Source organism: Pelophylax lessonae (genome assembly GCF_965119305.1).
Source record: "Pelophylax lessonae genome assembly, chromosome: 2".
Taxonomy (NCBI): domain Eukaryota; kingdom Metazoa; phylum Chordata; class Amphibia; order Anura; family Ranidae; genus Pelophylax; species Pelophylax lessonae.
In genome coordinates, this window is record NC_138769.1 from 451,939,621 (window position 1) to 451,963,764 (window position 24,144).

Below are 24,144 nucleotides of genomic sequence, written 5' to 3' on the forward strand. Positions count from 1 at the left end.
ATCTTCAAAGTTAGGTTACCTACTCTTGTCATTGCCATTGGATTTTTGTGTCTTATTGTGAAGTGTTAATAATAAGTAGTGCTATATTGCAAATCACCCTTTTTATAGAGGTACTATATTATCAGCTGTGCCCATTTTTATGAATGATCTCTTGCTGAACTTTACTGTAAGGTCTTAACATTTACAATGAGAGCTTCTATGTCACTAATGTTTCAGTGATTTAGAGTCTGATCCTTTCATGAAACAGACCTTATTGAATTATTGCACTTTTTATATATATATTTTAAATGAGATTGTAAATGCCACAGGCATTTTTTCTAATTTACAACGATTAAATCCATCATTAAGTCTTTTAGTGAACAGCAGTTCAATTTAACGATGCCCTACAGTACTGACACAGGTACTTGACTGTGCTAATATTGCTGTATATGTAGTTACAATGAATTGTGCTTAGGTAAGCTGGTATTGTAGGCATTGGTTACTAAGCCAATATAAATAGAATCTCAAATTAAAGCCAGAATAAGCAAGTCCTATTTTTAGTTAGCTTTTCCTCTTTTACAAATACATTCTTAGCTTACTCTAAGTAAAATGTATAAAATGTATATATGTACTGTATATATGTGTATATATATATATACTGTAACTTTTTATTTTTTGATAAGGAATAAAAAGCTTGCTGTTGTAGCTTTTTTTCCTGGACTACATACTCTAAAGTGTTCTATTTAACATGGATATATTGTTAAAATATCATCTGGTTTATTTAATATTAGTAATCTGCGTATGTCAGATAGAAATGTATTATTTACCTTATTTCAAGGTAATTTGTATTGGATTGATTATTTATGTAATTCTTTCTTAACACCAATATGTAGTTTGTATGTTGAAAATAAACCAAATGATGCTTAGGATTACAATAATTTGAGGATCGTGCATTGCATTTGATTTTGTGTATTATTTTGCTTGTGCTCATTGTTTAGAGGAATCCCTGTTTTTGGTTTGGGTGGCCGATCATTAACCACTTAAGCCCCGGAAAATTTTACCCCCTTCCTGACCAGGGCCTATTTTGCGATTCGGCACTGCGTGACTTTAACGGACATTTGTGCCGTCGTGCGACGCTGTACCCAAATGAAATTGACGTCTTTTTTTCCCCACAAACAGAGATTTCTTTTGGTGGTATTTGATCACCTGTGCGATTTTTTGATCGTGCGCTATAAACAAAAACAAAAAAGACAATTTTGCAAAAATAACAATATTTTTCACATTTTTTCACATGAAATTCCCCCCAAAAAAATGGAAAATCTAAATTTTTTAACATTTTAGGCCAATTTTTTTTCTGCTACATATTTTTGGTAAAAAATATCACAATAAGCGTATTTTGAGTGGTTTGCGCAAAAGTTATTGCATTTACTAACTAAGGGAAAGATTTTTGTCGTCTTTTTTTTTTTTAACGAGTAATGGCGGTGATCTGCGAATTTTTTTGCGGGACTGCGACATTGCGGCAGACAGATCGGACCCTTGACTGACATTTTTGACACTTTTGGGGGTACCAGTGACATTACTACAGTAATCAGTGCCATACATATGCACTGTTACTGTAAAAATGACACTGGCAGGGAAGGGGTTAACTTTATTGGAGAAGGAGGGGTTAAGTGTGTCCCTGGGGGTGTGCTTCTAACTGTGCAGGGATGTGGCTGCTTGTGTAACTACAGAGAAATACGATCCTGCATAGCAGGATCGTATGATCTCTGCACTTACACAGGGGTGAATGACAGGCGGCTTTGTTTACATTAGCCGTCTGCCTTTCTCCCTCTGTAACCGACGATTGCGAGTGACCGGCGGACAACGGGTCCGCCGGTCACACGCGCGGGGATCCCAGTGAGCGAGCGGGGGCGGGAGCGCGCCTCCGGCAGCGCGCGCTCGCCCCCTATTGGCTCGCAGGCAAGTGACGTACCCATACGTCACTTTGCCTGCACGGGGCTGACCGCCGCAGTATATGTACTTGCGGCAGTCGGCAAGTGGTTAAGAGATCTTAAGCTTGAGGTGGATCTTGATTTTCATGTTTTCATTGCTGTCTGTGTCTCCAAAACAAATATGAAAGATTCCGGTATTTGGTGGAAATTATTTTCCAAATGATTGCATTGATTACAAAACTGATAGAGGTGGTCCCCATATTACCTCTTCAACTGATTGATTATCCATATAAAGTAAACATAATTTATGGAGATGTATGTATGGGTTAGTCAACTTATCATATATATATATATATATATATATATACGTACCAACATCCCAGTGAACAACAACAAAGAAATTGGACTTTCTGAAGTACAAAAATCCAAACAAAGTAATTATTTAAAATATCACTTTATTCTAAACTCAGCTAAAAATGTAATTGGTGAGCATATGCTATTCCTTAAAAGCTATCAGTATTTATATAAAAAAGATACATACATTATATCATAACAGAAATGGTTTTATATTTCAGCAACTCAGAAGCAATCATATTTCTCTGATCATTCAGGTTTGTTTTTTTGCCTCTATATTGAACTATTATTGGTCATGTTATCTTCTAGTCACATTGGAAACCACTGAAGCAGGAAGGTATACAACCCTCTATACATTTCTTAGACCAAATATCTACTTTCTCAGGAGGAGCAAGGAAGCTGGACATCTATATCAATACAAACATATAAATTAGTCACAACAACACATACATATGGAGAGGCAAAATCAAATTTACTAGGATACCATGGTATTATAATTTGGTAAGGAAAACAAAATTGAGAATTTTTCGTTGATATGGCCATGCAAAAATTCCCAAAAAGGGGACATCACAGAGTAAGTTACTAGCTAGGGATGCTACACATGTAAATATTTGTAGAGAAAAAGGAAAAGTTACATTATATGAATCAAAAGGAATAGATGGGCTAGTCTAGTGGATGGATGAAAAATAACCCACTTTATCCTATGTCACTTCGAAGAGTGAATATTGTTCATTTCTTGGCAGAACCTTTTTTTCCTCAAACATACACTTCCATTATGCCCTTACACAATATTCCAGGATAGGAAAATATCTCCAATGTCCAGCTACAAAATGTATCCAAGACACAGACAAGTCTGTTGCCAAAAAGTGGGTAAAATCCCACAGTGTATAAAAGGGTACTCATTCCTCTCTTTCTGAGTTCAGCTCCAAATGTATCCACCACCAGGTAGGTACAGTTTGTTACCCAGGAATATCTCTGAGTCTCCAGCCTTAAATATCCCCAGCCTGCATGTCCCATGCCCACACACCACAATGCTCCACCCCCAATATGCATCCTGCTATTTGACTAGCAAATATTTGAAAAAAATGCCTGCCAACATGAGCTCTTAAATATATTGAAATGTATTTTTATTACATTAACATTTTTTACTTTATCCGAGATTTTAGTGTAGAGTATATGTGTATATATATATATATATATATATATATATATATCATAATAAACATTACTTATAACTTTACTTAAACATAGATTGTAACAAAGCCTACAGTATATACAGTATATATAAATATATATACATATATACACAGTACAGTGCAGTATTTTTTACTTTCTGCTATAAAACATTACCAACAAAAAAAAATTTAAAAATCTGAAATTTTTATCATTTTAGGCCAATATGTATTCTGCTACAAAGATTTATGTAATTTTTATAATTTTTTATTTTTTTTTTACTAGTAATAGCGGCGATCAGTGATTTTTAGCGGTACTGCGACATTGCTGAAGACAGATTGGACACCTGACATTTTTTTACATTTTTGGGGGAACCAGTGACATTACTACAGTAATCAGTGCTAAAAAAATATGCACTGTTACTGTACTAATGACACTGGCAGGGAAGAGGTTAACACCTGGGGCTATCAAAGGTTTAAAAGTGTCCCTAGGGGTGCTTTCTAACTGTGTGGGGGATGGACTTGCTGAATGAACACAAAGACCTGTGTTCCTTAATAAGAGGCACATAGGATACCTGTGTTCATTACTGACAGAACAGTGGTCTGCCATGTTTACAACGGCAGACTGCCACTCTGTCTCCACAGGGAGAAATCACAGGTGCCCGCTGCAATCATGGCCACCGAACCCGCTGATTGGCTCCCCCTGTAGCCAATCGGCACGTGCACATGCCCCCACTAGCGTTCCCATGAAATGACGTACAGTTATGTCGTTTCGTGGGACAGAGTCGACTTGCCGCAGTATATGTACTGCTGGTAGTCAGCAAGTGATTAAAAGTCAGCAGTTACACTTTTTGTAGCTGCTGACTTTTAATAAATACAAAAATAGGTGGAACACTGCTTTTGGATGTGAAACATACTTCGAAGGAATTATATATTGCAAATGGTCTCTGCAATCTTATTTTATCTTGCTCCATCCAAGCAACCCAAAAAGACTCATATAGACTTGACATTGTTGGATTGCCTTGGAGTAAAAATAAATAATCTCCCAATTGTTTTGCAATTTTTTGATCCAAAATACATTTTATTGGCAAACTGAGAGAGTATGGGTTTGGAAAAAGTGACAGTACATGACTTTGAAATGGCAGAAAGGGTCTATCTTCCTCCCCATAGGGATGCATATCTGTTACCTTTTGACGCATACAGTAATGTATTAACGAGTTGGGTGCTACATAGATAATTGGATAGTAACGTAGAATAGGTGACTAAACTTCTGAAAGACATTTTAAGAAAGCATAGTAATATATTACATGTATCCTATAAAAGTATGCAATATTTCTTGGTAATTACTTTAGAAGAGACAAGGACTCACTGCTCAAGGTGGTGTAATTGCCTGATGACTCACACCGGTGAATGCCCCGGCTCGCCTCCGTGAAAACTTGATAAAGGAAAAGGAATTGGCAGCACTCCAGGTTGAGTCAAAATCCAGATTTATTGACTGGACATCCAAATTATGACAATCGTGACAAGGTAGACGCGTTTCACACACTGACTGTGTGCTTAATCATTGCTAATGTCCAGTCAATAAATCTGGATTTTGACTCAACCTGGAGTGCTGCCAATTCCTTTTCCTTTATCAGTTACTTTAGAAGGCCCAGTGCTTGACTTAGACCCCTGGGTTAAGGTAGTAAATATTACAAACAAAAAAGTGAACTGAAATGATTGATCTAAAATAAACAAAATAAACTAAACTAAAATAAACAAACAAAAAAAAACATCAGAAGAAGACACCTGTCTGATTTTTTTCTCTATTTTATTGGCTGTAAGAGTACACATTTCCCAGGTAATTGGAACTGGCAGTTCATACATCACAGTAATGTATCACACTACAATATTTACAAAAAGTCTTTCTTTCTGCACTACACATCTGCAAAATCCTTACTTATAGCGGTGTTCCATCTGTGGAAAGAAAATTAAAAACCACAGCTACAAATACTGTAGCTGCTGACTTTTAATATATAGACACTTACCTGTCCAGGGAGCCCGCGATGTCAGCACCCCAGCCGATTTCTGGATCGGCTGCCGAGGGCTGCCTCCACCATTCACTCTAAGGGAAACTGGCAATGAAGCCTTTTGGCTTCACAGCCAGTTCCCTACTGCGCATGCGCGAAGCGGTGTTCCATCTGTGGAAAGAAAATTAAAAACCAGCAGCTACAAATACTGTAGCTGCTGACACTTACATGTCCAGGGAGCCCGCGATGTCAGCACCCCAGCCGATTTTCAGACCGACTGCCGGATGCTGCCGCCACCCTTCACTCTAAGGGAAACCAGCAACAAAGCCTTTTTTGGCTTCACAGCCGATTACCTACCGCGCATGCGCGAAGCGTGCTACACATTCTCATTGGCTCTGCGCTGGGGAGAAAAAAAAGGGGACGGAACCTCGGAGGGACGGCGCCGCGGCACTGTCTCCCAGAAGTGGGGAAGGGTACCTATGAAAAACAGGTACCCGCTCCCCCCTCCCACCTGAAATGTCCCAAATGTGGCACTGGGGAGCAGATGAGCGTAAGTTCCATTTTTGGGTGGAACTCTGCTTAAACTTAAAAAACTGTATCATCTTGAGGACACTGCTCTCCACAGCCAGTAGGCACAGAGCACTTAGTCTTTCAAGAATCATCATGGTTCTCAAATAATTCTTTATCAGTGCCAGTTTGCTCAATTACCTTTCTCCCGAACAACTAGTGACCATCATGCTCAAATATATTCTAAGAACTACATTAACCCTTTTACTGCCAGGTCCATATGGCGTACAGACCTACAGCACTGTGGGTATATATACACATCGCTAAAACAGTGTCAATATTCCAATAATCTAAAACAATAAAACTTCAAATGAACCAGTGACTTATGCATATACATGAATAAATAAGTGTCCAAAAAATATAAAAAATTGGCAAAAAATTATAAATATTAAAAATATAAATATATAAGTGCAGTGTCCAAAGATAACGTTCCGTGCTAAAAACACAAATGTCCACTGTGAAACTTCTTTAGTGCAAATAATTGTACAGAAAGTGCTCCCAAGTGGTTTACGGATTAGATCCACACGTGCCCTCTTCCCCACACGTGAGTCCACTTACCAGATGGTGTGGACCCCTTAAGACCTCATGGTCTTGGGGTCTAGAAGGCTTTAGGTTAAGTGGATGAGCTTGGGTGCCTTCAGGATAGTCTCCCCATAAGGATATGCAAATAAGCATACAAAAAACCAATGGTGCAGTACGTTCCAATAAAGTATAATTTAATAGATCAAATAACTGTAGGAAATACACTCACATTTCCAAGATATTAACAAGCCTTAATACCAATAAGAATATCCCCAGCGTCTAGTGGATAGTGTTCCTACCGTCCTCCTAGATGTGGAAAGCGGCGTGCGTTCCAACGCTACTTCCGCTTGCGTTCCACTGTACCGGAAGTGACGCGTTTCTCCCCTCCTTGTGGGCGTCATCAAAGACAACTGTGGACTCACAGTTGGGAGCACTTTCTGTACAATTATTTGCACTAAAGAAGTTTCACAGTGGACATATGTGTTTTTAGCACAGAACTTTATCTTTGGACACTGCACTTATATATTTATATTTTTTATATTTTTAATTTTTTGCCAATTTTTTATATTTTTTGGACACTTATTTATTCATGTATATGCATGTCACTGGTTCATTAGAAGTTTTATTGTTTTAGATTATTGGAATATTGACACTGTTTTAGCGCTGTATATATACCCACATATTTTCACTTGTTGATGAGCAGCAGCTACAGTATTTAAGGAGTTTTTCACTTATTAAGTTTTTCACATTATTAATTAACTAATTAATTAATTTATTTCACATATGCGCAGGGTGGACCATTTGGTCTTTTATTTTAGATTTACAGCACTGCCTGCAGCTGGCCAGGTCCGTATGCCATACAGACCTAATTTCTCCCTCTGCTTTAAGCTCATGGTCACTTCAATGACCATGAACTTAGTCAGGTTCATAAATATTGGGGCATCGACACAATTCTAATCTTTTTGGCTCTATACACCACCACAATGGATTTGAAATTAAACAAACAAGATGTACTTTAACTGTAGACTTTCAGCTTTAATTTGAGGGTATTTACATTCAAATCAGGTGAAAGGTGTAGGAATTACAACAGTTTGTATATGTGCCTCCCACTTTTTAAGGGACCAAAAGTAATGGGACAATTGGCTGCTCAGTTGTTCCATGGCCAGGTGTGTGTTATTCCCTCATTGTCCCATTTACAAGGAGCAGATAAAAGGTCCAGAGTTAATTTCAAGTGTGCTATTTGCATATGAGATCTCTTGCTGTCAACTCTCAATATGAGATCCAAAGATCTCTATCAGTGAAGCAAGCCATCATTAAGCTGAAAAAACAAAACAAACCCATCAGACAGATAGCAAAATGGTGTGGCCAAATCAACTGTTTGGAACATCCTTAAAAAGAAAGAACGCACCGGTGAGCTCAGCAACACCAAAAGACCCGGAAGACCACGGTAAACAACTGTGGTGGATGACCAAAGAATTCTTTCCCTGGTGAAGAAAACACCCTTCACAACAGTTGGCCAGATCAAGAACACTCTCCAGGATGTTGGTGTATGTGTGTCAAAGTCAACAATCAAGAGAAGATTTCACCAGAGTGAATACAGGGGGTTCACCACAAGATGTAAACCATTGGTGAGCCTCAAAAACAGGAAGGCCAGATTAGAGTTTGCCAAACAACATCTAAAAAAGCCTTCACAGTTCTGGAACAACATCCTATGGACAGATGAGACCAAGATAAACTTGTACCAGAGTGATGGGAAGAGAAGAGTATGGAGAAGGAAAGGAACTGCTCATGATCCAAAGCATGCCACCTCATCAGTGAAGCAAGGTGGTGGTAGTATCATGGTGTGGGCATGTATGGCTGCCAATAGAACTGGTTCTCTTGTATTCATTGATGATGTGACTGCTTACAATAGCAGCAGGATGAATTCTGAAGTGTTTCGGACAATATTATCTGCTCATATTCAGCCAAATGCTTCAGAACTCATTGGACGGCGCTTCACAGTGCAGATGGACAATGACCCAAAGCATACTACGAAAGCAACCAAAGAGTTTTTTAATGGAAAGAATGGAATGTTATGCAATGGCCAAGTCAATCACCTGACCTGAATCCGATTGAGCATGCATTTCACTTGCTGAAGACAAAACTGAAGGGAAAATGCCCCAAGAACAAGCAGGAACTGAAGACAGTTGCAATAGAGGCCTGGCAGAGCATCACCAGGGATGAAACCCAGCTTCTGGTGATGTCTATGCGTTCCAGACTTCAGGCTGTAATTGATTGCAAAGGATTTGCAACCAAGTATTAAAAAGTGAAAGTTTGATTTATGATTGTTAATCTGTCCCATTACTTTTGGTCCCTTATAAAGTGGGAGGCACATATACAAACTGTTGTAATTCCTACACCATTCACCTGATTTGGATGTAAATTCCTTCAAATTAAAGCTGAAAGTCTGCAGTTAAAGCACATCTTGTTTGTTTCATTTCAAATCCATTGTGATGGTGTATAGAGCCAAAAAGATTAGAATTGTGTCGATGTCCCAATATTTATGGACCTAACTGTATAACAGAATTGTTCAGCAGACTCTGCTGAACAATTCTATAACTCCAAACAGTGGATTACAATCTGCTGATCAAAGCTATTAACCTAAAATGTGACTTCCTCCAATGCTGCCGCTTCCCTGTCCCCAGCCTTACCACTCCCCCCCCTCCCACTTTCTGTCACCTAAAACTGCTCCCCCCACTCTTCTTTCCTATCCCCTTCATCCCCCTTCTTGCCCCCCAGCAGTGATCCCCCCCACACCCGATCCGACCCCCCCCCCCCGCAGACTTGATCCCCTGCAGCTACCTTAAGAAGCCTCCTCCTCCCTCCTCTGCCACTAAGTTCCAGCGAGCTGTCAGGCTGAGGGGAGGGGGGGGTGTGCAGGTGTATATATATACAGGTATATACAGTTTATAAAACAATATAATTGTAAAAAAAATGTAAAAAGTAAAAAATAAATAAATAAAATAGAATCTTTTCCTATTAGTAACGGGACCCGTCAGGGTTGTCCTCTGTCTCCCCTTTTATTCGCCTTGGCCTTAGAACCTTTTTTGTGCATGATACGCAGACATCCGGATATTTGGGGTATCCCGGTCGGCGGGGTGCAACATAAAATTTCGGCGTATGCAGACGATCTGCTGTTTTCGTTAACGAATCCAATGGTATCATTACCGAGTCTACTTCAAGAACTTGACACATACGGGAAACTCTTGAACGTCGCTCCAAAAGAATTTCAAATTTAAATGGCCGGAGCATGCAATACGATATCTAGGCACTAATATACCACCTAAGCTGAGTCAACTGGTTGCCCTTAATTTTCCTCCACTCCTTGCCTTGACGCAAACATTGTTAGAGAAATGGCAGAGGGGACTCCTCTCGTGGTTCGGGAGGTGTAACTTATTAAAGATGTGTATTCTACCAAAATTTCTGTATTTATTTCAAACGCTTCCGTTACAGATACCATTGAAGCTTTTTAATCAGGTAAATACCCAATTTCTTAAGTTTATCTGACCCCATGGGAAACCGCGGATAGCAAAACACTGGTTGAGCCTCCCGAAGAGATGGGGAGGGATTGCTCTTCCAGATATCAGGAAGTATTACCAAGCCTTTCATCTGGGCGGAGTTGTAGACTGGAGCTGCCATCATAGCACAAAATTATCAGTTCAGATAGAACAAGCCCAGACCTCCGTGGCTCTGAGTGGGGCCCCCTGGATATTTGGGGAATGTCCCTCGGCGCTGAAGGCACATCCTTTGATGGGTGCAACACTGAGATCGTGCGAGGCAACTCGAATGAAACAGAGGCTATTCTCAAAGGATTCCCCACTCTATCCAATTTTAGGTAACACTAAATTCGAGCCAGGCTTAAGATCTAGCCATTTTCTGAATTTGCGCAGAACTGGCATTTTCCGGGCAATGCATTTTTGATAGAGGATCAATGGCCTGCTATATCAGAGCTTACAGAAGTACAGGGTCCCTATGCTCTAGCATTATGGCAGGCTTTGCAACTTCGTCACTTTTTAAGATCACTCTCTCCACCAAGATCTTCTATCCGACCACTTACGGCTTTTGAGGAATATTGTACTAGACAGGGCCCGAAGAAGGGCACTCTGTCCTTTTATGTATGGTTTACTAGTTGTCCCTCAGCTACAACCGGCTTTACCTTGGGTCCGTAAATGGGAGATCGAGATAGGTCGAACATTCTCGCCAGCCCAGATTAAGAATATGCTTGCACTAACATTAAAGTCTTCAAGGTATACTAAATTACAGGAAACGAGTTTTAAGATTCTGTCTAGATGGTACTATACACCGGTAAAGCTGCACAAATGCTATCCGGATGTATCGGAGTGTTGTTGGCGTTGCAATTGCGCAGAGGGAACTATGCTCCATATTTTTTGGGCCTGTTCCCGATTAACACACTTCTGGTCGGAAGTCCGTAGGATTACCCATAGGATTACCCAGATATTTACTGAACATATGATCCCAAATGATCCAGCTCTTTTCTTACTAAATATTGCGGACTTCCCGACATCAGTTTTCCAAAAAGGCATTATTGGCCATCTTCTTAGTGCAGCTAAGACCTGTATACCTTTATACTGGAGGCAGAAGTCCCCCCCTACGGTCTCGAGTTGGGTGCGCATGTAGAAGCTATCAAGAAGATGGAGGATTTCGTTTGGGCATCCAGACATCAGCATGAGAAATTTACTTTACTTTGGGGGGGCTGGGATGGGTTTATGGCATCGGAAGAAGGAGCCTCATTACTTAATAGTTAGTACAGTGTATAGACTTGAAACTGGTTTCCTCCATAGTGATCCTGAAGGGGGACCTTTGGGGGGGCTTTTTTTTTTTCTTTTCTTTCTCCTTTTTTTAACACAGAAATGGGTTTGGGTGGGTTTATTGCTTGGATTGTTTTTTCTTGATTACGGTCGTGGATATATGTGAAGTCCAGGTGACTGTTTTGTACTGTTGGAACGTATTGATGATATGTAATGCAGTGCTTGTAATTTTCAGCAATAATAAAAAGATTAAATATAAAAAATAAATTAAAAAAAACATGGAGCGGGCAGGCAGATGACAGGTCCGCGTCCACCCCACTGATGCAGAGGTCTCAAAAAAGAGATATGGAGTCTTTTTAGACCTCTAATATCTCACCAAAGACCCCCCCCCCCCAAAAAAAATAAATAAAAATATATAATTGTAAAAATATGTAAAAAGTAAAAAAAAAAAAACATGGAGTGGACTCTGTCAGGCAGATCAGACATGGACACAGCCCGCTGTTCTCTTTGATGCAGTCAGATGTCCATTTCTATCTGATACCTCTGATCCGATCTGTTAGATGGCTGGGGAATGGGACTGGACTGGATTGGATTGGATCAGATGCAGGCGGGTGTAAATGGACACATGTCCATTTTCATTAGCCTCTCCATAGAAAACAATGGGTGGTCCAATTGAGCCCACCTGAAAAACGGATAGGCAGACCTGATCGGTTTGCTTGTGTGAAAAGGGCCTGAGGCCTTATTCACACAGGGCATACATAGCATACCTTTACAAGGATGCACAGGTGTGTTACTGTGCAGACAGTCACATTGATGTAATTTGGGAGGGAGCAATGGCACGACCAGAGCCGTTGCTCCCAGTTTGACATCCATGTAGGTCCACATGGATGTCCCTGAGCTCACACTGTCTGCGTTTGGGGTCATGCACTCACACCCACACGGATGTCAGATTGGAAACAGCAGGTATGCCTGTGCAGCCATTGCATCCCAACTGACATAAATGGGACTGCCTGTACGGGGATGCATTGAACACCTGTGCATCCCTGTGCAGGTAAACATGGCCCTCTGTGAGCATACACTTTAGTATTCCACATGTGAATGATGCTTTAGTAGTAATTTAGCAGGAATTGTGTAAGTTATGTTGTCTTTTATTACATATAGTTACAAAGTTTGTCAGGTCGAAAAAAGACACTAGTCCATCCAGTTCAACCAATGATGTGTGTGTGTGTTTGCTGTTAACCGTGCTTTGTATACCCCTGTATGTTGTGGTCTTTAAGGTGCCCATCTAATAGTTTTTTGAAACTATCGATCCTCCCTGCTCCCTGCACGACTGCTTGTGGAAGAGAATTCCACATCCTTACTGCTCTGACAGTGAAGAACCCCCTATGTATTTTAAGGTTAAACCTTTTTTCCTCAAGTTTTAGTGAGTGGCCACGAATCTTATTGTATTTCTTATTGTATTTTCTTTCTCTGAAAAGTTCCTTATGCTAGGGTCGCCAGTACAGTATTTGTACATTGATATCATATCCCCCCTCAATCGTCTCTTCTACAGATAGAATAAGTTCAGTGCTTGTAGTCTTTCCTCATAGCCGATGCCCTCCATTCCCCTAATTATTTTTGTTGCCCTTCTCTGGACTCTCTCCAGTTCCAGCACATCCTTCCTGAGGACCGGTGCCCAGAACTGGACAGCATATTCCAGATGTGGCCGGACCAGAGTGGGAGAATAATCTTTTTATTTCTGGAGTGAATCCCCTTTTTTATACATGCCAGTATTATGTTGGCTTTGCTTGCAGCGGCTTGGCATTGCATGCCACTGCCAAGCCTGTTGTCCACCAGTACCCCCTTTTCCATCCTAGACTCACCCAGAGGTTTCCCCCTAGTGAGTAGCTTGCTTTCGTGTTCCTAACGCCCAAGTGCATTACTTTACATTTTTCAACATTAAACCTCATCTGCCATGTAGTTGCCCACCCCATTATTTTGTTCAGATCCGCTTGTAAGGTTTCCACATCCTGCATACAGAAGATATTGGCATGCTTAGTTTAGAATCATCCGCAAGTACTGAGATTGTACTCGATATCCCCTCCTCTAGATCATTTATGAATAAATTAAACAGGATTGGACCCAGGACAGAACCTTGGGGGACCTCACTTTTCACACCCACCCAATCCGAGTACTCCCCATTAATCACCACCCTCTGTACTCTCCCCTGGAGCCAGTTCTCTATCCAGGTACTCACGCTATGGTCCATACCTACCTTCCTTAGTTTGTACAGTAAGCGTTTGTGGGGAACGGTGTCAAAGGCCTTTGCAAAGTCCAGGTACACCACATCCACTGGCTTACCTTTATCTAGGTGGCAGCTCACTTCATCGTAGAAGGTTAATAGACTGGTTTGGCAAGAACGATTTTTCATGAATCCATGCTGATTACTACTAATAATACCGTTTTCATTACTAAAGTCTTGTATGTGGTCCCTTAACATCCCCTCCAAAATCTTGCAGACTACTGATGTTAGGCTAACTGGCCTATAGTTACCCGTGATATATCTTGGGCCTCTTTTAAATATTGGTGCCACGTTGGTTTTTTTCCAATCAGCTGGCACCATACCCGTCTGTAGACTATCCTTAAAGATCAAGAATAATGGTCTGGTAATCACCTGGCTGAGCTCTTTAACAACCCTCGGGTGCAAGCCATCCGTTCCCGGTGATTTATTTATGTTAAGTTTCTCTAGTTTAGTTCTAAGTCTATCTTATGTTAGCCATAGCTGTACTTCCTAAGGTGTATTATTTAGTTTAGCCTTATAAGCTGGGTTAGTGTAGCTCCCCGATTCTTTTGTGAAGACTGAAGAGAAGAAATTATTTAACACTTTCACCTTTTCTCTGTCCTCTGTGGCCATATTTCCTTTGTCGTCTTTTATGGGGCCAATGTGTTCTGGCCTCGCTTTCTTACTGTTTAAATACTTAAAGAATTTCTTAGGGTTCTTTTTACTCTTTTACGCTATATGTCTCTAGTGTTCTATTTTAGCCGCCTTGATTTCGTCTTTACATTTCTTCTTACACTCTTTGTAATGCTTGAATGCTGCCAATGACCCCTCAGTCTTGTATTTTTTGCAGGCTTTTTCTTTAGTATTAATATGCATTTTTATGTTGGAGTTTATCCACCCAGGGTTTAGTTTTGCTCTTTTAAATTTATTTCCCTTTGGAATGCACTGGCCAATCCCTTTGTTTATTATGCTCTTGAAGCACTCCCATTTTTTCCTCTGTGTTCCTTGTTTCCAGGGTTCTATCCCATTTGATATTTTCTAGCAGAGAGCGCAGTTTTGGGAAATTGGCTCTTTTGAAATTCAGTGTCCTTATATTACCCTTGTGTTTCCTATTACTATGATTAATACTGAAACTAATTGACCTATGGTTACTGTTTCCTAAGTTGCCCCATATTTCTATATCCGTGATCAGGTCTGTATTGTTGGTAATCAGTAGGTCAAGTACCGCATTGTTTCTTGTCGGTGCGTTCACCATCTGACCCATAAAATTGTCCTGCAAAACATTAAGGAACTGCCGGGCCTTGGCTGAATGCGCGGTTCCTTCTGCCCAGTCTATATCTGGATAATTAAAGTCCCCCATTATAATGACATTTCCCATCCTCGCTGCCAGTCCTATCTGTAAAAGGAGGTCCGCCTCCCCATCCTCCCTCTGGTTGGGGGGCCTATAGCATACGCCCAATATTACCTTCCCTATAGTGCCTTCCCTTTTAAGTTCTACCCATAGGGATTCTGCCTCGTCCATATCTCCATTATTAATATCATCCCTCATATTTGCCTGTACACTGTTCTTAATATGCAGACATACCCCTCCCCCTTTTTTACCTTCTCTATCCCTGTGATAAAGGGAATACCCCTGAATGGTCGCCATCCAATCATGAGAGCTGTCGAACCAATTCTCTGTTATCCCCACAAAATCTAAGTCCTCCTCAAACGTCAGTAGCTCCAGCTCTCCCATCTTGTTGGCCAGGCTTCTGGCATTGGTATACAAACCTCGTAATTTTGACCGGTTGCATATATCCTCGTTTGATGTTGTTTTTAGGCTGCTCTTGTGATTTTTTTCCCATACCCACCTTGGATTTAGGTACTCTAAACACCCTACCACTAATGTCCCCATTTGTGCCCTCTGAATCTTGCTCCCCGCTGGCTAATTCTACATCTGTACCCTCCCCCCATCACCTAGTTTAAAAACCCCTCTAACTTTATGGCCATCCTCTCACCCAGTACGGCTGCACCCTCCCCATTTAGGTGCAATCTGTCCCTACCAAAGAGCCGATGGCCAACTGAGAAGTCGGCCCAGTTTGCCAGGAACCCAAAACCCTCTTTACTACACCAGCTCCTCAGCCACTTGTTAACTTCCCTAATCTCCCACTGCCTCTCTGGTGTGGCTCGAGGTATAGGTAGTATTTCTGAAAATACTACCTTGGAGGTCCTACTCCTCAACTTAGCGCCTAAGTCCCTGAAATCGTTTAGGACTCTCCATCTTCCTCTGCCTATGTCATTGGTACCCACATGTACCATGACAGCTGGGTCTTCCCCAGCCCCACCCAGTAATCTGTCCACCCGATCCGTGATGTGCCGAACCCGAGCGCCCGGTAAACAACAGACTGTTCGGTGCTCACGGTCTTTGTGACAGATTGCACTGTCTGTCCTTCTAATGATTGAGTCCCCTACCACCAGCACCTGTTTTTCCTTTCCCTTTTTCCCGGCCTCACTGGAGGAGTTCTTCCCCCGGCAACTAGGGGCGTCGCTCTGCTCCAGCAATGCTGGTCCCTGACTGATTTACCCAACATCACGCAACAGGGCGTATTTATTGGGGTGCTCCAGCCCAGGATCGGCCTCTTTGCCTTTTTCCCTTCTATCGTTCCTAACTGTCACCCATCTACTCTGCTCTGATGCCCGCACCTCCGTTTCCCCGCCTACCTCTGTGCAGGCCCCAGCCTGCCCCTGTCGGGTGCGATCCCCGCTCTCCTTCGGTATGGACATTCATCTCAGTGTTGCCAGCTGCTTCCCTAGATTCAGGACCTGAGCTTCCAAGCTTACATTTTGTGCATTTGTATTCGCCCTCGATCGCATGATCAAGGAATGTATACATACCACAAGATGTACACCAAATCGCATCTCCACACTCGCCGGGCATTGTACCTACTAATCTAAGCTAATGGCGATTCAGTGATTTCCTTTCCTTTGTGGCTGGTTTCTAGCTTCCTAACTGTGCTTTCTCACCCTCTGGTACTCCGCTACACTCACTGACACTCCCAGACACTCACAGGTACTCCCAGACACTCACAGGTACTCCCAGACACTCACCGGTACTCACAGGTAGTCACAGAGCATGGTCAGTCACAGAGCATGGTCAGTCGCAGAGCACGGTCAGTCACAGAGCACGGTCAGTCGCAGGTCACGGTCAGTCACAGAACACAGTCAGTCGCAGAGCACAGTCAGTCGCAGGTACTCACAGACTCTCAGGTGCCACTCAGGTACTCCTCAGGTAACACTCAGATAACACTCAGGTACTCCTCTTTATGTGCACGATTAATGATTTTAGTGTAATTTTAGGGAAATTTTAGTGGAAATAGTGATATGATGAACACTTGTGCTTTCTTGTACAAAAGTTTTTATTTTGAGAAGAGGCATAAACATACATCAAAAACATGGTATACGTGTACAATTAGATAAAAGAAAATGGAACGTAGGGGAACAGATAGCAGCAAAACATGATACAGACATAGGGCGGGAGCCAACCGGGAAACATCACGGACCAAATAATGAGTATCAACAAGCGGAAATGCATAGATAGGGACCTAAAGTCCCCTAGTGTTTCACAATACAGGAAGACTATCAAAAGGAAAAGTTCTATTACGTTCCAATGAGCAAACAGAGGCTGGGCCTGAGAGTACCAAGCTAGGAAAGAAAACAACATTAAAAGACAAAGGAAAGAGAGAAAGAAGGAGTGAGAAAGTAGGACAAACAAAGAGAGAAACAACAATGGAGGAAGACTAAAGAAGGGTGGGAAAAAGGAAGGGGGGGAACGAGACCTGCGGGGCGTGCGTCCAGGAGGCATTTAAAGAGAGAGAAGGGTGGTCTGGAATCTGGAAGGGGCAACGGTCGATATCCAGGGGTCCCACACCTTAAGAAACTTAGCGTGGGAATCAGAAACTATCGCAGTCAACTTTTCATTAATGAGAATATCAATCATACGATTCTTGACCACCTCAAAACTAAGCATCGGGGTCTTCCAAGATCGGGCAATGGTCAATTTCGTAGCTGTAAACAAATGCTGAGCCAACTGACGTTGTGTACGAGTCAAGTCAGGTATAGGTTTACACAAGAGTGCCTCATACGGGTCCTTCTTCAGGGTGACTTGAAAAATATTACGGAGCAAGGCATAAATCCTAATCCACAGTCTGCGCACCTTGGGACATGTCCACCAAATATGTGCCATGGTCCCCTCCTGAGCGCATCCCCGGAAGCACAGGGGGGAATATGCGGGTATAAATTTAGCCAGTCTAGCCGGAGTATAGTACCATCGGTAAAATACCTTATAAGCATTTTCCAGAATCAAGACATTTCGGGAACACTTAGAGAGAGCCGCCGTCATGTGCCGCCAGTCTTCCCTGTCCAACCCGCCCCCCAATTCTAGTTCTCAGTTAGAGTGATAGACCGTGAAAGGTGGTGTATCGCAGGCAATAATGGAGGCATATAGGAGGGATATGAGTCCCGGCGAGTGGGGCCGTGCCCTACAGAGGCTTTCAAATGGCGTAAGCATATAGGGTAAAGGTCTATGTTTAATGAGTTGCTGAAGAAAATTATGGAGTTGCATATAACGAAAATGTTCCCGCAAAGGTATATCGTGCAAGGAGCGGAGGGCCCCAAAAGGAAGTATCCTCGTGGGGGTAAATAACGAGTGGACGTCCACAAAGCCATGGTCAGTCCACCATGAAAACACGCGTGGATTAGCAAGACCAGGTGGAAACATAGGGCAAGGGAAGAGACGCAGTAAAGGTAAGTGGGGTGAAATCAAATTGGCTGAGTACTTGACGGAGTCCCAGAGGCGGAGAGAGTGAAGGAGGCTAGGGCGCAAGTCCGGCGGTCGAAATTTAGGAGGGAGCCAAGGGATAGAAGAAAGGGGGACTGGGCTGGCATCCACCAGGTCAATCGTGGCCCATAGTGGCAATTGGAACGTGTCGTGTAAATGAGAGAGAGGGGCTATCGACGCCGCAGTGTAGTATGCCTTCAAATTCGGAACCGAGAACCCCCCAGAAATCCTCCGAGCATACAGAACGCGTTTATTAATACGGGGTCTAGAAGAACCCCAAATAAATTTCAGAATCTTGCGTTGATGAATACGTAAGATATGAGAGGGGATCGGAAACGGTAACACACGGAAATAGTACAATAGTTTAGGAAGATAGGTCATATGAACGGCTGTGATCCTACCAAACCAAGACAAGGAAAGGTGAGACCAAGAAGAAAGCAGGGTTGTCAAGTGGCGAAAGAGAGGCGGATAATTAACTGCATAAAGACCTTCATATGTAGGAGATAGTTTAACACCCAGGTAGGGTAAAGCAGGGTGCCATTTGAAAGGAAAGGCTGCTTGAAGGGCCACCACATCCTCAGGAGGCAAAGTAACTGACATCGCATTAGATGTGGCAGGATTGATATGCAGGCCTGAGAAAACGGCAAACTCATCCAGCAAAGCCAGAAGGTTGGGCAACGAAATCCTAGAACACTTGTGCTTTCAAGAAATATATGGTTTGAGGGGTCTTTTCAAATTCTGAAAGCTGTAAGTGAAAAATGGTAACCTCCGGAGTAAATTATTTTTATTTACAGTTTTGCGTGCCTTCAGTTTTCACCATTTCACAAAAAGGTGCAATTTAAAATGTACAAATATTTATTAACTCAATATAGGTTTAACTTTTATATTTAGTAGGACTTTAGTAGGAAGTTTGTACATTTTGCCATGTATAATTCCATCCAATTAATGCTTTTAGTGTATTTTTAGCAAAAATATTGGTTTGATGAACATTTGCGCAAATATTGCGGTGCCTTAAAAATCAGTAGCACCTTCTTTTTATTCTACTGGCCATGTGCTTTCAGAAAATATATGGTTTTGGGGGTCTTTTACAAACTCTGAAAGCAGTAAGTGAAAAAGGAAAACCTCCAGATGTTTATAGAAATGTTTGCGTATGTCTGATTTTCACTATTCTCAAAAAGGCGCAATTTAAAATTTACAAATATTTGTTATTTATTAACTCAATACAGGTTTAGCTTTTATATTTAGAAGGAACTTAATAGGAATTTTGTAAAATGTGCTGTGTTTGTACCTGCTAATAATGATTTTAGTGTATTTTTAGTGAAAATATTGTTTTGGTAAACAGTTGCGTAAATATCGTGGAGCCTTAAAAATCAGTAGCATCTTCATTTTATTCTACTGGTCCTATGCTTTCAGAAAATATATGGTTTGGTGGGTCTTTAACAAACTCTGAAAGCTGTAAGGGAACAATGAAAACCTTCAGATTTTTTGAGAAATGTTGTTATTAACATTTTTGCTTACATTCAATTTTCACCATTTTGCAAAAAGGAGTAATTTAAAATTACAAATATTTGTTAATTATTAACTCAATACAGGTTATGCTTTTATATTTAGTAGGAATTTAGCAGGAATTTAGTAAAATTTTCGCAAATATTTCAGGGCGTTAAAATCCGAAGCACCTTCTTTTTTATTATATAGGTCATGTTCTTTCAGAAAATATATGGTTTGGACGGGTCTTCAACAAACTCTGAAAGCTGTAAGGGAACAATGAAAACCTCTAGATTTTTAGAGAAATTTGGATGTTTCCATTTTTGCGTATGTTCGATTTTCACCATTTCGCAAAAAGGCGCAATCTAAAATGTACAAATAGTGGTTATTGATTAACTCAATACAGGTTAGCTTTTATATTTAGTAGGAATTTTGTAAAATGGGTTGTGTTTTTATTCACTAATAATGATTTTAGTGTATTATGTGCTCTGTCTTCTATAAAATTATTATTCAGAGTTCAACCACCTGCAGAGTGGCTGCCAGTGGGAGATTTTCATGGGGTTTACACATGACTGCTGCAGCAACACACATATGGATGAAGCACTACTCCACATCAGCCAGATTCCTATCACAAATTAAATGGAACATATTGGAAGGGAACTAAGGGACCTTTATTAAAAGATACATATTCCAGAGCTATTATCCCAATCTGGCTTCTGTGGCTACTGGGTTACTGACCTGTAACAAGCTGCAGCTTGAATGCTTATAAAAGTTCAGTGAATTACCAGGCAGTGAAACCAGGATCAGAAGAACAGACTACAGTATTATGCACCATATGCACCAGTAAAGGCAACTTGCATATTCCTTTTGCTACAAGTTTGTTTTTAATGTTGTTAGACATTTTTATGTGCTTGTTAGAATCTTGTCAATGGTTACGTCAGTTGCTGCAACACTGACTGTCAGTTCATATTTTTTGATGCTCGCTCTGATGCTCTTTGGATGCATTAATGTGCATTTATATTGCATTAAGAGGTGTGCTCTGTGTATTTCACATACATTATAGTGCACTTTAGCTCATCAAGACATGATTTATTGCCCCAGTCAAGCTTGTCATTTAAAAGTACTTTCCATGAAAATGTTGCATGTCACTGTACGTCAATGCACATTCAAATGTTATCATGCAATGCAAAGTGCTTTGCAATGTGTGTGTGAGCACATATCAACATGCATTTTCATGCGTCTGTTTTTATAGAAAATGCATGTACCTAAAAACAGATAAGTGTGTATGCAGCCTAAAATGTAAAAGTTTGATCCAAACTTTAGTAGGAAGTTATTGTACTTTTTAAAATGGAAATCTTTTGTTTTATCTTCTAAAAATAGGAAAAAATAAACATACCCAGGGTATTATTAATTAACTAAAATAAAATTAAGAATTTAATTACAGACCTCCTCTATTGACGGTTGATGGATTTGGTAGAGACAGCTGTTGCTATGTTGTTGATATTACGTATCAAGGGTGTGAAATGTATTAGTTTATTACTAATAATATTATAGTAAAAAATCAGTTTGAAATAATATTGTATACATTTTTGAATTTAGAATAAACATAGAACTCAAACAGGGAGCTTACTGTGCACATAAGTGAGAAAATGATATATGTTCTTGTAATAAGAAAATGTGTTTTTTTTTTTTTTTGCTCGTTACAGGATAATGATCACAGTGGCATGGGATTTAGCAGTCCAAGTAAGAATCTTTTTTTCATATATATTTCATTGCATATATTGTACGTAGGTTGTTGGCAGATGTTCTGAATGCGTCCATTCGATTTAGTTTGACGTCTTTCATTGCAGCACAACTGGGACTGCAAGTCTGAATAAAAGGAAACTGGTATGTTAGTTTGGGGCAAAATAAAGTCACAAACAAAAACAATTGGCACCAAATTCTACAATAACATATTATTATTCACTTGAATCCTCAAGCCTTTTGCTCCCTAAGTCTGCTTAAGTTACAAAGCTGTACATTAAACCTTTTAGCAATTGTACTCTACCCTGACATATTAAAAATTAATATTAAAAAAACTATTTTGGCTACACCTCTCCTATGGATCACAGGCATGCAGTTTGTCAGCTGACGGGACTCAGCCAGTCCAGTCTCGAGAAAGATCCCGACTTTATAGTCGGGATCCACCCAGATGCCTGGACTGGCAGCTGGCTCAGCCTCTCAGCATACTGCTGGGAGCCTGAGCCAGTCCTTGACTGACAATCAAAGCTCTCTGCTCAAAGCGGAGGGGAGAACTGAACGATCAGTAGTGTTTGATCGCTCAGTTGTCAGGGTAGAACTAAGAAATGAGTCAGTCACTCTTTGCTATGCTTTTTGATGGGTACCAAATGTTCCTATACATCTTCTGTGCTTTTTATGCTGTCATACTGGACATGTTGGTATCCCATTCTTTTATAACACATGCAGAGCTTTAGATTTTAGACTTTGATCTAAAACCTTTATAGATTCATCATGCTTAATGTATATCTGTTTATTGTTTTTGTTTCTTCCTTTACATATACTTTTTATTTATGTACATTTTGCATTGTGCAGGAATTTTTTAAAGCAAAACTTAACAAATGTTTGTAAGCAAAAAAAAATGCATTTTCAAAAACTTTTTACAACACGATGTTTACATAATTTGTGCACCTCCATAGGTTTGATGCATATAATCAGCAAAATCACTTAAGATCTAATCCAGATCCCCTCATGCAGCTGTGCAACAGCAGTTCATTTCTTATAGTAACATATTGCAGTCTAATTGCCAGCCCGTGTTGGAACATACTCCTTTAGGGTGACCTGTGAAAGTGCTTGAAGCCCAGGAGCTGAGCATTTCAGCTACTGTCTTAGTGCTGGATCCCAGCTGTCACTGACAGCCAGCAGTTCCAGTGCTGGTGCTGGCAGAGGCCCACAGATACCACTGAGTCTGGGCTCTGTTTGAAAATATAGAACTTCACAATAAATTGTAGCCAAGGACTTTTTAGGGATGCAACAGAAATTTTTATTTTTTATATACTATCAACAAATTTATTAAATATGCATCAAAAACATGTATAGCACCATTCCAGTATTTTTTAAAGCAGAGTTCATAGATTTATTTCAATACCCATATGTCAGGTTAAAGCATTTTGAATGTTTGAGCATCTTCATCAAGAGCACATGTGAACAGTATCTGGAATATAACATATGATTACAGACAAGGGAGGGCTGGCAGGCTTTGTCAGGGTGCCAAGAAACCTGACAACAGGGGGATGCAGGTAAAATAAAGGAGTTTATTGGAGCAAACAACAATAAACGCACAGCAAGAGTGAGAAAGTGAGAGCAGGAACAAGCCGGGGTCAAGTCCAGAAGCGGGTAGTTATCCAAGTCGGGGTCGAGTCCAGAAGAGGGTAGTCTACCAATGCGGGGTTGTCTGCCGATGCATGGTCGAGAGCCAGGAGAGTCATCAGTCAAGCCAGGTCATACATGGATGAACAGAAGACTGCTAGCAGAGATGCACCTTGGAGCACAAACGCAAGGGCAAGGACTGCAATCCATGAGGTGATACATATAGTCTTGTGTGTGGCATCATCACTGTGTGACACCCAGGCAGCAGGCAAGTGATGATGCAATCAAAGTTTATAAGAAGCAGCAGCCTCATCAGTGCCCATCAATGCAGCCTCATCAGTGCCCATTAATGGAACCTCAACAGTGCCCATCAATGCAACCTCACCAGTGCCTATCAATGCAGCCTCACCAGTGCCCATCAATGCAGCATCATCGGTACCCTTCAGCTCAGCCTCATTAGTACCCATCAATGCAGCCTCAGCAGTGTCCATCAATGCAGCCTGATCAGTGCCCATCAATGCAGCCTCACCAGTGCCCATCAATGCAGCCTCATCAGTGCCCGTCAGTACAGCATCATCAGTGCCCATCAATGCAGCTTGATAAGTGCCCATCAATACAGTGTCACCAGTGCCAATTAGTGCAGCCTCACAGGGCTGATCAGCTCAACCTCATCAGTGCCTATAAATGCCCATCAATGCAGCTTGATCAGTGCCCCTCAATGCAGCCTCACCAGTGCCCATCAGTTAAGCCTCACCGGTGCCCATTAATGGAACCTCAACAGTGCCCATCAATGCAACCTCACCAGTGCCTATCAATGCAGCCTCACCAGTGCCCATCAATGCAGCATCATCGGTACCCTTCAGCTCAGCCTCATC

At 41.2% G+C, this 24,144-nt stretch overlaps 1 protein-coding gene across 2 annotated transcripts in view; it reads left to right on the forward strand.

Moving 5' to 3' along the window:
• The window catches only part of AFF3 (ALF transcription elongation factor 3), a 538,616-nt gene that overhangs the window by 345,509 nt on the left and 168,963 nt on the right, over positions 1 to 24,144 (forward strand). For both annotated transcript variants that reach the window (XM_082245997.1, XM_082245998.1), the window contains exon 4: positions 21,610 to 21,646. In XM_082245997.1, the coding sequence (XP_082102123.1) occupies positions 21,610 to 21,646 (37 nt within the window). The remainder of the gene's footprint in view (positions 1 to 21,609; positions 21,647 to 24,144) is intronic.